Below are 13,336 nucleotides of genomic sequence, written 5' to 3'. Positions count from 1 at the left end.
TAAGAACGAGCAGTGCGAAATTATTTTAAATAAAAGATTGCTACAAATTGTACATCCTGAATTTCTAACCCATTACACCCATCTCAACATCTGATATTGTTTTGAATTCACCGTGAAACGATGCATCAGGAAACTAAGTTGATGCCAACGGCAAGAAAAAGGAATACCACCGGTCTCCATCTCGACTTCAATAGCCTGTGCATTTGTGTTTCCTTTGGCTACACGCATGCCATCCTTTTTCGATGTTCTTTCTCTTTCTTCGTTTCTATCTTGGTGCTGACTAACCAGCTGGATGTCTACCTTCAAGTGCTCCGAGCACCTTCATGTCCTCCAGGAAAGCCATATAAGAGTCATCTATGCTCTTGCCTTTTGGTGCTGACGACGAGTTTGCTGACTCTGGTTTAACAGGAGGAGTTGCTGACTGGGTAGGTGCTGCTGTGGTTGGGAGTGAAGGTTTTGCTTTTGCTTTTGGGGCGGCCATCTCTCTCCTTACCCGAACAGATGCAGGAACCTAAATCCAGAACCAAGAAACAGGCTGGGGTCATGGAAGGAAATTGGCATCTTGCAATATTATAGAAACAAAATTATTAGATAACATGAAACAAGTGCTAACCCAATACCAATGTCTCATAAATCTACCGATTTTGTTGGCACTGACGAAGCTTGTCTATAAAATTTGATAGAAGTTTAAACTTACCACCTCTAATTATAACAACAATAAACCTCTAACCCACCACGGCCATCTCACCACTCCAATAATCTTCCTTTAAAAGGTTAAAATTTTAAAGCAGAAATTAGACACTACATTGCTTATCAAGTTAGGTGTTACTTGTAAAAACATGCAAAGCAATAGAGACTTGCGTTGCATCTTACTGACAGCGAAAGAGAATAAACTCACCATGGATGTAAGTTCTGGAGTGTGCTGACAATGGAAAGTGAAAGAACACTCCATCTTAGTATCAGTACTCTAGCAATAACCTTAGAGACAATTTATTTATAAATAAACCAAATAAGAAGCACTCAGATTCTCCCCGATGATCCCTGACAATAAAGGATTCTGTCCTTGCTTCTCTTATTCTAGTTCCATCGAAGTTATCTGAAACTCTTGCTCCTAGCCTGAACTTACGGCTCCTTGTCCAGCTTGAATTATCAGTAAAAGAAATCTCACCCACAGGTGCAACTCCGTCTTTAAGATTCAAAACTACCTCTCCTGTAAGAAGAGGTTTCTTTCCATCCCTCTCTCTTCTTTTCATGGGTGATGTTTTTGTGTTCTTCCCTCCAAATTCGTTCCTTTAATGGAAGTATATTATATCATATTTATATTAGTCTAGTAATTCTTCTAATTTGTCACTGTGCACACGCACAATTACTGTTTAGGCCTTACTTTGGGTTTTTTTTTTTTTTTTGTTATTTTATATTTTCGGGACACATGCGGAGGTTCACATGATGACAGTAGTATAAATAAAGTAAGTGGCCCCAACAAAATTTGTAACTCTCAAAAAGCTTCCAACCAATTTCCGCGATAAAAAATTAAGCTTCCTGACATGGACTCTTCCCTTCCGGAGTCCGTTGAGACGTCAACAGGTTCTTGGTTGGAAAATGTTGTTAATGACGCTCCGACCCATGCTCTGCCGGGGACCGTGAACCCTGAGTCGGAGATGCACCGCGAGCTCATTACCAATGAATAACCAGAGCCGACCGGCCAAGAATCGCCTGTGACGGCGGGCGCAGTGGCCGTGAACCCTGAGTCGGAGATGCATCGCGAGGTCATTACCAAAGAATCGCCGGAGGAGAAGCACCTCGGCCAAGAGTCGCCGGTGAAGGTGGGCGCAGTTGCCAAAGAATCCCCGGAGGAGAAGCACCTCGGCCAAGAGTCGCCGGTGAAGGCGGGCACAGTTGTCGTGAACCCTGAGTCGGAGATGCACCGCGAGGTCATTACCAAAGAATCGCCGGAGGAGAAGCACCTCGGCCAAGAGTCGCCGGTCAAGGCGGGCGCAGTTGCCAAATAATCGCCGAAGGAGAAGCACCTCGGCCAAGAGTCGCCGGTGAAGGCGGGCGCAGTTGCCGTGAACCCTGAATCGGAGATGCACCGCGAGGTCATTACCCAAGAATCACCGGTGAACGAGGGCGCCGTCGCCGTCAATATCCACAATCCGCACCCCGCGCCCCATGAGCCCGCCCGTGAAATTTCCGCATTCTCCTGGATTGTCCAAAATTTGATGCAAGCATCCAGGTTCTTGGCAGGATTGATCGCATTTGTGGAAAGCTGGGAAGCCTTTCCACAACTTGCCGCCGCAAAGGCATTCTTGCTCCCTAAACTGGTGGCGGTTAAAACCATCGTGGACCTCTTGCTTCTTGTGTTAGGGGTATAGGTGAGTAAAGTACTTCGTATGTCTTCTCCTCAAGTATTGTTTTCAGTAATAACATTCAAGCTCAATTTGCAAAGGCACACACAATACAATCTCAGGGAATTTGAACAAGTGCAAAATTTTGACGTATCATTTTCTGGTAAAATTCGACGGATACACAAAAAGGACACACCTGCTGGATATACAAGAAGGGACGAAGTACTTTTTACTTTCTTTTCTTTCACCTAGATACCCTATATGGACAAGAAGGTGGATACCTGAGGAGAAGACGGACGAAGTAACTTACTCACCTATACCCCTAACACAAGAAGCAAGAGGTCCGCGATGGTTTTAACCGCCACCAATTTAGGGAGCAAGAATGCCTTTGCGGCGGTGAGTTGTGGAAAGGCTTCCCAGCTTTCCACAAATGTGATCAGTCTTGCCAAGAACCTGGATGCTTGCATCAAATTTTGGACAATCCAGGAGAATGCGGAAATTTCACGGGCAGGCTCATGGGGCGTGGGGTGCGGATCGTGGATATTGACGGCGACGGCACCCGCGTTCATCGGTGATTCTTGGGTAATGACCTCGCGATGCATCTCCGACTCAGGGTTCACGACAACTGCACCTGCCTTCACCGTGCTTCCTGAGTTCTTGATAAGCACTGGCGAGAAAGAAGTCCTTCATCCAATGGTTATTGAGCTTAAGGCTATTCAAGACATCAACTGTAGTGCACAACGACTGCAGCTCCGACCAGGTACTCCAGTGCCAAGGGTAGCTATTAACAGACTCCACAAGAACTGTAAGAGCAAGACTCTTGCTGCCTTTGTCTTTGAGCACAAGGCCATACAAGTAGAGTCCAGAAGGATCAATATGGGATTCTTGCGAAGGGTTGATAACTCCCTCTCGAGAGAAACCAGTTCACCATTCACAACATCGCTCTTTCCTAGGGGCCCCTCAAGTTCCATCATTTCTTCCTCTTTCCGCTTTTCTCCAGCCTTCATGAAGCAATAAAAACAAAGAAAAATATACAATTATAAAATCTGAATAAGTAGGTTCATAAAAATCAAGGATTTTTTAACAAAAGCCTGTTGACTAACAAGCTTGTTTTGCACAAAGCATTGTGTGGCTTTCAAGTGCCACGTCAGTCTTGTTCACGGGATGTTCTCGGCCTAGTTTTTCTTTGGCTTTATGGATACACTTCTCGGAGAGTGTTGTTTAGGTTATTGTGGATGTTGCACAGCTTATTTGAATTGGAGAAACAAGAACAAAATTTCTCGTTTCTCATTTGATTTAGTGAGCGAGTGAGCTTGGGTGTATTTGGGTCATAGGGTTCTCGAGTGATACACACTCGTCAGTGCTCTCTTAGAAGACTCCGTCCTCTCCGACTGGACATAGGCTTGCTAACGCCGAACCAGTATAATTGTTGGTGGTGTTCTTGGTTAGATTACCTATATACTACGTATTCTCAACAATTTTAAACTTGTGAAGATTCAAATTCATGGGCGATACACATCGAAAAATCAAAAGACTAAAACTTTGATTTCCAGAGAGTGAAAGAACAGAGAAAGTTACAAACCAGATAAAGAGCACGACTTCTTTCCGTTCTGATCACGAAGCACATGAGCAGCTCTTCTGTACTCCCTGCAGTCAAAATGCCGTCCACAATGTCATCTTCCTCCATCACCGGAGTGGACACATACGACACGCCGGCAGCCGACGTCGGGGTGATGTCGTTGGTGCGGAATCTGCGCCGGATGCTGGAGCTCCCGCGCTGGAATCTCGTGTTCGCACGCGTGAACTTTACCGGGTCTTGCTCGATGATGCCGACGAGCTGCTCTGCCGCCCTGCATAATTATTGAAAAGACGACGCATCAATTGGATGTAAAGAATTGAAATTTGAAATGCGGATTTAGGGTTTTAGGGTTTTGGGAGGTACCATTTGGAAGCGGCGTAGAGGCAGCGATCGCTCAGCTGTCGAATCGCAGTTCGAAGCTCGATTCTGTACTTCTCTTTCGAACTCATCTAATCGACTGACTCGCTCACTCACTGACTCAGCCAATGCTGCAACAGTTTGCCGGGGGCATCTAACGTGCGCCGTGAATGACGGTCGCCGCTGACAGCTGCGCCACCCCGCGCTCTCTGTTTTCAGATTTTTCAAAAACAGGATTTTGGGTTCTGGGAGGGCTTTTTAGTATTTTAACTTGGATGGGCTGGGCTGGTATTTTTGTACCCGTTTCTACGTAAGCCTGTTTTAAATTTACAACCGTTCATATGGATCTAGCGGTCTAAAACGGGTACTCACCTCGACCATTCGTCAGCAGAAATTCTTAGATACAACCAGCGGACCTTCCTTTGCGATTTATTAGATAAAAAGAAAACAATTGTGAATTTTGAACCACTGATTGCCCGCAATTAAACACGATTGATTTCATTCGATGTTTCCCAGCTTGTACATGCATTTGTTGGGCTGCAAGCCTGCAATTCATTTTCTAGGAAGAAAATATTCAACCCTTAAATTAAGACATGAAAGCAAAGCTCAACGCGAATTAACTAAACATAAAATTAATTACAATATTTATCCTTAAACGTATATTTGTTAGATATTCATGGTTGGCTTTTACAATATCTATAAAATGAGCGCTGTGAACTATTTGCTTCGAAAAGATAACTTTTAATAGTTTTTCAAATATGTTATGTGACTCACTTAAACTGTTATGTCATACTTTTGTTAGTTTGATTGCTGACTAAAATATCCGGCTCAAGTACAATAAAACATTTTAAGAAAATGACCTTACTTTAGTCTAAAGTTGGGGAGGGGTAGCATTGGAATCGTAGAATTCAAAGCCAGATGGGTAGAACCGTCATTTCGACACTCCAGCGGGCCTAAGCGCTGGAGGCGGAAACAGACCCGCAAAGAAGGCCTGCAAAATGCATAGTCCGTCCAAAGCACAAACCCAGCCCCCCAAACCAATGGCAATTCCGCCAAAAAACTAAAAAAATGCCCATTTGTTTGGCTGCTTTAAGAACATGTTTGTGCTCATTTTCTTTTTTTTGGGTTATGCTCTTCTATCCTCTATGTGTCTCTGTTTTGTGGGGTTTTGGTTTCATTGCATCTTTCAATTTTTCTTTTTTTCCTCTTGTCTTCATGTGCCACTATTGTGAAATTCCGTTTCTAGATTTCGCTTATTTAATCTACGTATTTGTATTATTGAGATTTTATATTATTTTTCAAGAATTTATTTTAATTTGTTTGAATTTAGATTTTTTTATTAAACTAGTTATGAAAAGAGAAGTTTGGAAATTATTTATTTAAAACTCGTAGACATTTTGAGGTCACAATTTATATCTTTGGATAGAGCTCGATCTCACAAACGCGTAGACACAAACTGTTCGTGAAACGAAGCTATAACGAATAAAGTAGAGACGTTTTGGTATTTAAAAAATTAAAAAAGAAAAGGAGGGACTGGATGCTGCCAGATGGCAGCGGGAGCAAGAAGAAGATGAGGTTGTGGGAGAGAAAAGGAGGGGAGGAGTGACCAAAGAGAGGGGGGAGAAAGGAGGGAAAATGAGAGACCCCAAATGGGTCATTTTTGACATGTGAACCACCATTTTTTATCCGGCCATATCTCCTTCATCTGACTTCCGTTTTGGGTGATCTTGATGTCCATGGAAAACTCTTGACGAGTCCTACATCTCTGTAGTGTTAGATTTCCATTCGTGTTTTCCCATTTTTCTAGGTCGAAGCCATAAAGTGCCGAGGGGGCCAACGATGTGCTTCTAAGTTCAATTAGATGTCCTGAATTTGTATTTGATATTCGTATGACGTGGTTTGATCGTTTGAACCTAATTTCACTATGATACATTACTTGATCAAAATATGAACCGATGATTCGACTGTTGGATAGTCTCCAAACTTTCATACAAAATAGAACATAATTTTTGAGGATATTAGGAACTGACGGATTGGGAATCCGACTTACGGATCTTCCCGAATTGGATTTCTAAGTTTGCAAAACAAATTGTTAATCCCCCACCTAATTCTAGCAATTGGCGGAGATCCGACCGTCGGATCGTAGTGAAATTTTAGTATGTTGTTCTAGAAGTATAATGTGTATTTCAGGAAGTTACGGATCTGAAATCCGATGTGCGGATCTGTCGGATCAAATTACATAGGGTTGTGGGCCTCACCGACGATCGAGAGTTGACTTTTGGTCAACATTTCTCAAATCATTTATAAAACTAAAATTAGTATTAATAGAGGCATAGTGATGCTATGCGGGCTTATCTTGGTGAGTGACTTTAATATATGTAATATGGTGATTACCCGATTCTTTATATTAATATCTTTTGTGGATATGACTTGATTTTATAAATGTGCTTTCTGTTAAAATGTGATTTTTTATAATTGGCCATCGATCTATTTTTATTAAATGTGATTAGATTCATGGATTGGTAATATTGGTGAAAAAGTGATTCGAATTGCATATTGAAATGTTTGTTAAATTGAGGGCTAGTAAGGGACTATGACTCTGCTTGGTTAATCTGCGATTGGGGGGTCATTAGTGCACCTGCTTGGTTAATCCGCGATAGGGGACCATATTATTTATGGATCGTGCTTGGTTAATCCACGATAGGCGATCCTTATAGCCATGTATACTTAAGAGTGATCATGCTTGGTTAATATGCGATGGGTAATCACTGCCTATGACCCTACTCGGTTAATCCGCGATAGGGGGTCACTAGTGGTCGTGCTTGGTTAATCTGCAATAGGGGATCAATTTTCTATGGATCGTGCTTGGTTAATCCGCGATAGGCGATCCTTACATCTTTGATATGACCATACACACACACACACTTAGGGGTGATCATGTTTGGTTAATCCAGGATAGGTGATCACTGCCTAACAGATGCGTATGAGTGACTCTGCTTGGTTAATCCGCTATAGGGGGTTACTGCCTACGTGGTTGCTGCAGCGGTGGTTCTGCTTGGATAATCCGCGATAGGGGGCCACTTTCTGTTTGGTTACTTATGTAGGCTTCGGCCGAACTGCGTCCTTCTAGCCCTAGTTTTTAATGTACATATGAACAATTATTTTTAAGAATCTTGTGGTTTGAATTAGAAAAATCGTTGGATGTCTGGGTGACTCCTACGGAGTTTTCAACGACTTGATTATGATTCCATAAAGCATGATTCTATACTTGATGTTTATCAATTGTGATCGATGGTTTGTTTTAATTAAATATCATATACTTGTATTATTGTCACTCACCCGAGCTTCGCAGCTTATCCAAGTGTTTGATTTGCCTAATGTGCCATCTCCTTGATGTAGGCATGATTGTACAATGACAGGTCTGGGTAGATTACAAAGAGCAGCTTGGTAATATAGTTTCGTTGAGTGGTCCGGAACCCAAGATTGTTGGATTCTGTTGAGTGGTCCGGAATCGTTGCTCTTGCTCATTTCCATAAGGTTAGTCTAGAGCCCTAGGTTCGAGTGAATGGGAATTACCCCTAATAGATGTTGTGAATGTAAATTAGAATTTCCATGTTTATTACTCATAATCCAAGTAGGGAATTATATAGAGTTCCTTAGTTAAATTCGTGAAATGATACGTTATCGCATTGATTGATTAACATAAATAAATGCTAAGATCATGCATTTTTTATTCATGAATTGATTAATTGACGGGGTTGCATAATAACTTTGGAAATGGATGTTATTATTATTATTATTTTAGTTGATCAATGTGGCTTGAGAAGAATATTGTGCTTCATCATTGGTTCTTTGACATATTGCATGGTATGCATTGTGATATATTGTTGAGACATAGCGATTTATATGATGGATGCTCAAGTGTAGTGAAATGACGAACTACGAATGACTTGATCCCTATTGAGGGTAGGTAGGCAGTCTAACGAGAGGTTAGATGCAGTCATAAAGTGTACGAAAAATTACTACGCAATTCGAGGCATGGGATGTGCTTGGTACATATCCCGGAGGCGGGTATGTTAGATATACGGTTATTTGATGACGACATGCATCGATCCTGGACGTATGTCGGGATCGGGGCGTGACATCTATAATAGTTTTCGTAACTTTCCATTTGCACGTCCTTTTGATAAGTGATGTATAGGAGTTATGGCTTCCTACAATTCAAAGGCAGTGGCATTAGCATATACTTAGGTATTATGCTTGGGTAAAATGAATGTTCCAAGTGAATGAAATGAGCAATGCATTGTCCTTAGCACTATTGTTTTGTTTATTTTGGCATTAGAATAAATAGAGATATGTTCTCCCAAACGATTCTGATTTGTTTGGTGTGCATGCTCTTTGTCTGGATTGATCATAAGTTGTTGTAGGGATAGTTTCTTTGCTTCTCTTAATTATGTTCATGGCTTATATCTCCAATTTGATTGCATATAAGATTTATTGAAGCTTTGAATTTTCTGATATTTTCTTCTTTCCTAAAGAAATGAAATTTATTAATGTATTTGTGAAAAAGCTTTATATTTGTTTGGGCTTATGTCTTTATAGTTAGTTGAAATGATGCTGCCATTTCTATAGGTACTTTGAAAGAAACAAGGTTCATGGCGTGATCGTATACGTGACAAAAGGAATTGACATGGATGACTTGGGATAGGTCTTCTCAAATCCGGTTCATATACCAGATGCAGAAGTCATGTCGACATAATCTGAAGTCAAGTTGAGATCTGAAATGGCGATGAAAGGGGCGGACATGGATATCGGCATGGAACATTCTAATACTACCGTTTTGAGTTTTGATATGAAGTTACATGATGGAGTTGACAACGAGGATGCACTGAAGTTAGTGGAAAGAATCTTCTGCAGTGAAGTTAGAGGCCGAAGAACTTCCTTTGTGGGATCATTTATTCTGAGTCATCCCTCTGTTAAAAAACAGCACTTCCAGAGGGTATCCCCAAGTCCATGCTCCTTGATAGAAAGAGCTTGAGTATATTGCCTGTAGTTGACCAGTTCTTCATCAAAGGGAAATTGGAAGGGAAGATAATTGAGATACTGGCAATATATAAGAACGGAAGATCAGTTGGCAGATATCCTCACAAAGATTGTTTCAAGTCATAAGTTTTCAAGTTTCTTACACAAGTTGGGCATGTGTGACATATATGCACCAATTTGAGGGGGACTATTGACTTTTTGTGTATATTCCTGTAATCTTGGGATTTTTAGTTTAATATGATTTTATGTCAATTATTTCTTTCCTTATTTATAGGATTGTAACATCTTATAAATCCGTCCTTGAGAGATGAATAGAACACACAATTATTCCAAAATGGCATTCTCTTCTGGAAGCACTAAGGTTTTTAATTTTCGACCAGTTCATAATAAAAGTACTTCTAGTATTCAAAGGGGATGCCATTTTCCTGATTCAAACTCATTGTTACCATGCATTTTAATCTGAATTGGTAGCATGATTTTCGAAATCTCGAGGCCAACTCAGAATGATAGCCATTGTGGAAACATGCTGATTGAGTATACCTCTATAAATCTATCCAAAGATGTTAGCTTTGTGCAATCATCATGCATTTCTGTTTGCAGTTGTAGTGTCCCAGAGTATAGCTTTCTCGACACCCGTGGATTGGGGGGGCTTATGAAGGAAGAACCTAGAAGCTGTTTTAGAAGTACCATTTCCAATGAACATCCACATTTTTTTTATCTCGCAACGGAGTAGAATATATAGTCATTGACAGGCGAAGCAAGTATGATGAGTAATTTTGTTAGTGCACCTCAGGTATATGCATCAGACACTCTTTCTCTCGCAATCAAGCCTCCCCCATCGATGATGGAACCCCAAACGAGAGCGTCTCAGATGTATTCGTTCGGGTGACACAACTCATGTCCATACTCGAGACTCGGTACTCCGAAGACACTGCGATCATTGTCTCACCAGATTCAGACAATTTGACTGTCCTTCAAGCTGGTATAATTAGACTTGACTTGCGCAGGTAACTCGAGGCTCTCTTCCTTAACACGATCGCTATTGTCATAACAAGAATATGTGATTGTTATCGAGGATTGTAAATGCTAAGATGTCATGATTTTTTTTAGTTTCAGGCACAGGGTACTTTCTTTTGCACAAGGAGAAGTCAGATTTGTTAATACCAATAGTGTACCTCCTTACAAGCAACCTGCGTCAGTTGTGTATAAATGCCTAAAACCACCAAATTGTAACCAACGTTATTTCTTTTGATAGACTGAACTTTACCGGGCTTGCAAGAGGCTTGTATCTCATTTGGTTAAGAGTATTCACTCTTGCCCAGTTGCATTTGAGGTCCTAAGTTCGATTCTCCCATCCCCAATTTTGCTCGCATAAACAAGAGTAATGCCCTAGGGTTCTGATTTTAGACAATTTAGTAATAAAAATCCAATTATGATTGTCCTCAATCGTACTTCTCCTCAATTCAACTCCCCTTATTCCGATTCCGGATTGGTGAACCCCTCCACTCACGGCAGTGTGCGCTCATATGTTACTTCGTTGATTAGATTTGAACAAAAACTTAAAGTCATGACTTAAAACTATTACTATGGGATTTTTCTTTCAGAATAATTGGATATTCCTTTCTTTTTAATCCTTTTTGCTTAGAAAAGAATATGAAGGATGTTGGATAGGCCCGGGCCTATTCTTGTCTCTCTTTGGCACCACCAGTAAAGTTCACACATAGGGCCAAGTACAAGGCTCCGTTAAGCTATAGCATTGGGGGAGTTTTAGTTCATTAAGCTAAAAAAATACTAATTGTTTGACCTATTTTATGATTTTTTTAATTGTCGTAGCCCACCTAGAAAATGAAAAGTCTGAATCGTAGAAGTGTTTTTAGGGAAAATAAGAGTTAATAAATGATAAATAAACTCATCACTTTAACCAACACTAAAATTTAATGAATTAAAACTTCAATACAATAGTATATTCATTTGAAAGTTTGAAGGCTAGAACCTAAAAGCAGACTATAAAGTTCTTACTGAAATGAAACTACATAGCTTTAAGTAGGCAACGAAAAAAATTGAGCATTTGATTTCGTAGTAATAATTTTAACTTAGGCCACCAACCTAATAATTCCTGGCTCCGCCGTTCCGTCTCATCATCCCTGTTGCTGCTTGGTCTTCTAGAGGTCTCCCGTAGTTGTTTGCGTTTAGGATGTGGCGTCGGCCACCATGGGTGCATATATGGAAAGACAACTCGTCGGTAAAGAATATGATCATAAATGAGCTCAGTTTTCCAAACCACTTTTACCGTTTTTGCGCCAATGTTATACATAACAACGTATCCAGATACTTGTAGATACAAGATATCCTCATTATTTGGGTCAAAACCGAGATTCCTGATCTTTTTCTCCTTCGATTCCATGGTCAATGGATTTTGCGAAATCATCCAGTCCAGGGAAACTCTGCCTAATAAACACCAATATTTGCCAGCGTTATTGGCCTCTTCATCTTCCAAGTACTCCCAAACACTCAGAAAAATTGGACAGTTTCGATTTTGAGCGAACTGGCACATTCGCATACAATATCCTTTTCGAGTTCTTGCTTTAATGGAATCTAGGATTTGAAAATGTGAATGGATGGGAGTGATGAACTGATCATCTTGAGGCCTACGAATGCAACGCCATTTAAGATGTTCAATATCCAAACCGATCGCCCAGCCAGCATCAAAGTTCCACCAATACAGATTTCCATTGTAAGCAACCGCTGTGCGATTCAAACTACTAAGTGAAATTCCTAATACAATATGTTCTGTCCATTTACCAGTCTCGGAAGCGAAAATCTCGAGCTTTATTTTCGAGGGCTGCGGCAAGGATGAATGAGTTAATCGCACGATCCTGTACCAACTCTCAACGTTAAGTTGGAATGTATTACTTTTTTCCTTTCGGCTATCGTTGCCATCTTCCCTGCATTCCTTCTTATAGTAGTAGGGTTCGCAGATGAATCCGACCCACGCTTCCTCTTGGCAGCATTGATGAGAAAGGGAAGGAATAGCGTCCCATTGCTTGGTGGATGGATTGCAGACGTAGTAGTCCGAACTAGTCTTGGCTGCGCAGCATAATACTAAGTCCCGACATGCCGCTACTACAATTGGTTCCTTGTCTGGTGTGTCGACAGGCCTTTGAAAACAAGGGAGGAAACTCAAAGAAAAGCTGCAGCGGCGGCCTTGGTTTTCGGGCACCAGAGGCTGCTCGGAGATGGTAAAGAAATCCCTCGAATCCCTTGGATTCATGAAGATCAGAGTAGTTGGCTCCGGCGTCTGCTTTTTATCTTGGACACACAAAAAGCATAAACGAAAGTAATCATCAGAGAGGAGACTGAACCAACGCTTGGAAACACACCTGCATTGAACTGCGGATTCGAGGGGAAGTCGACAAAGGATTTCCACCAATACAAAATCAGGGAGATCATCAATATAAAACATGATCCTTATCGTTTGATCGATGTAGTTGTGATTGTGCAGATTGTTTGATTGATTGCTAATGGCACTTACTAATATATAGTGTGTTTGTAATCCTGGTCATCTTTGGAAAGGTATCCCTTATGAAATAGGATTATGAAGAACAATCAAATTAGAATTCAAATTGGAAACAACTAATCGAGGATTACATATTATTTATTTATTAGGCTAAACTAGATCGGAACGATTCGTCAAATCCTAATTCAATAAAAATTCTTCTTTGTGGGATTCTTCTTTGTGCGATCCTGTCAAAAGGGCATACCTCATACCCATAAGACCCAGTTGCAAAATGAAGTCCATCTCCACTGAAACAGCATCCAAATTTAACAAATATGCGATCATTGTTATACAACTCTGAAATTTTCTCAAAATTCAATTCTCTGAAAACACAGAAATTTTAATCCTCTCATCTCAAACATTCTAATTCGATTCCAAACCATCTTTCCCACAATTTTAACTTATATCTTGATCGGTATCTTCCCACAAATGGAACATATCACCATCCGAAAAAAA

The 13,336-nt window shown here is 40.8% G+C and overlaps 2 protein-coding genes and 1 long non-coding RNA gene across 4 annotated transcripts; 1 reads left to right on the top strand and 2 right to left on the bottom strand.

Annotated features, from left to right (window-relative positions):
• On the bottom strand, positions 1–1,262 carry LOC125478895 (protein EARLY FLOWERING 5-like). The gene is made up of 2 exons (XM_048587645.1): positions 899–1,262; positions 1–511 (listed from the first exon to the last, which is right to left on the bottom strand). The coding sequence occupies exons 1-2, from the start codon at positions 950–952 to the stop codon at positions 281–283; spliced, it is 285 nt and encodes a 94-aa protein (XP_048443602.1). The 5' UTR covers positions 953–1,262; the 3' UTR covers positions 1–280.
• Positions 1,263–1,479: 217 nt separating this feature from the next.
• On the bottom strand, positions 1,480–4,746 carry LOC103942756 (anaphase-promoting complex subunit 8). 2 transcript variants are annotated; one of them, XM_048587643.1, is made up of 3 exons: positions 4,288–4,746; positions 3,928–4,195; positions 1,480–3,346 (listed from the first exon to the last, which is right to left on the bottom strand). In XM_048587643.1, the coding sequence occupies exon 3, from the start codon at positions 2,336–2,338 to the stop codon at positions 1,496–1,498; it is 843 nt and encodes a 280-aa protein (XP_048443600.1). In that variant the 5' UTR covers positions 2,339–3,346; positions 3,928–4,195; positions 4,288–4,746; the 3' UTR covers positions 1,480–1,495. The 2 variants fall into 2 exon arrangements, with proteins under 2 accessions (XP_048443600.1, XP_048443601.1); XM_048587644.1 differs by having other exon boundaries at positions 2,482–3,346; positions 4,288–4,618.
• Positions 4,747–9,947: 5,201 nt separating this feature from the next.
• LOC108866934 lies at positions 9,948–10,645 on the top strand. Its single transcript, XR_007259661.1, has 2 exons — positions 9,948–10,331; positions 10,435–10,645. It is a non-coding gene; the product is annotated as an uncharacterized LOC108866934 (long non-coding RNA).
• The last annotated feature ends 2,691 nt before the right edge of the window (positions 10,646–13,336 follow it).

The sequence above is a fragment of a genome, unplaced genomic scaffold (assembly GCF_019419815.1).
Source record: "Pyrus x bretschneideri cultivar Hongxiangsu unplaced genomic scaffold, Pyrus_bretschneideri_v1 Contig27, whole genome shotgun sequence".
NCBI lineage: Eukaryota > Viridiplantae > Streptophyta > Magnoliopsida > Rosales > Rosaceae > Pyrus > Pyrus x bretschneideri.
Note: the sequence above shows the minus strand (reverse complement) of the source record. Positions and strands in the feature narration are given on the sequence as shown.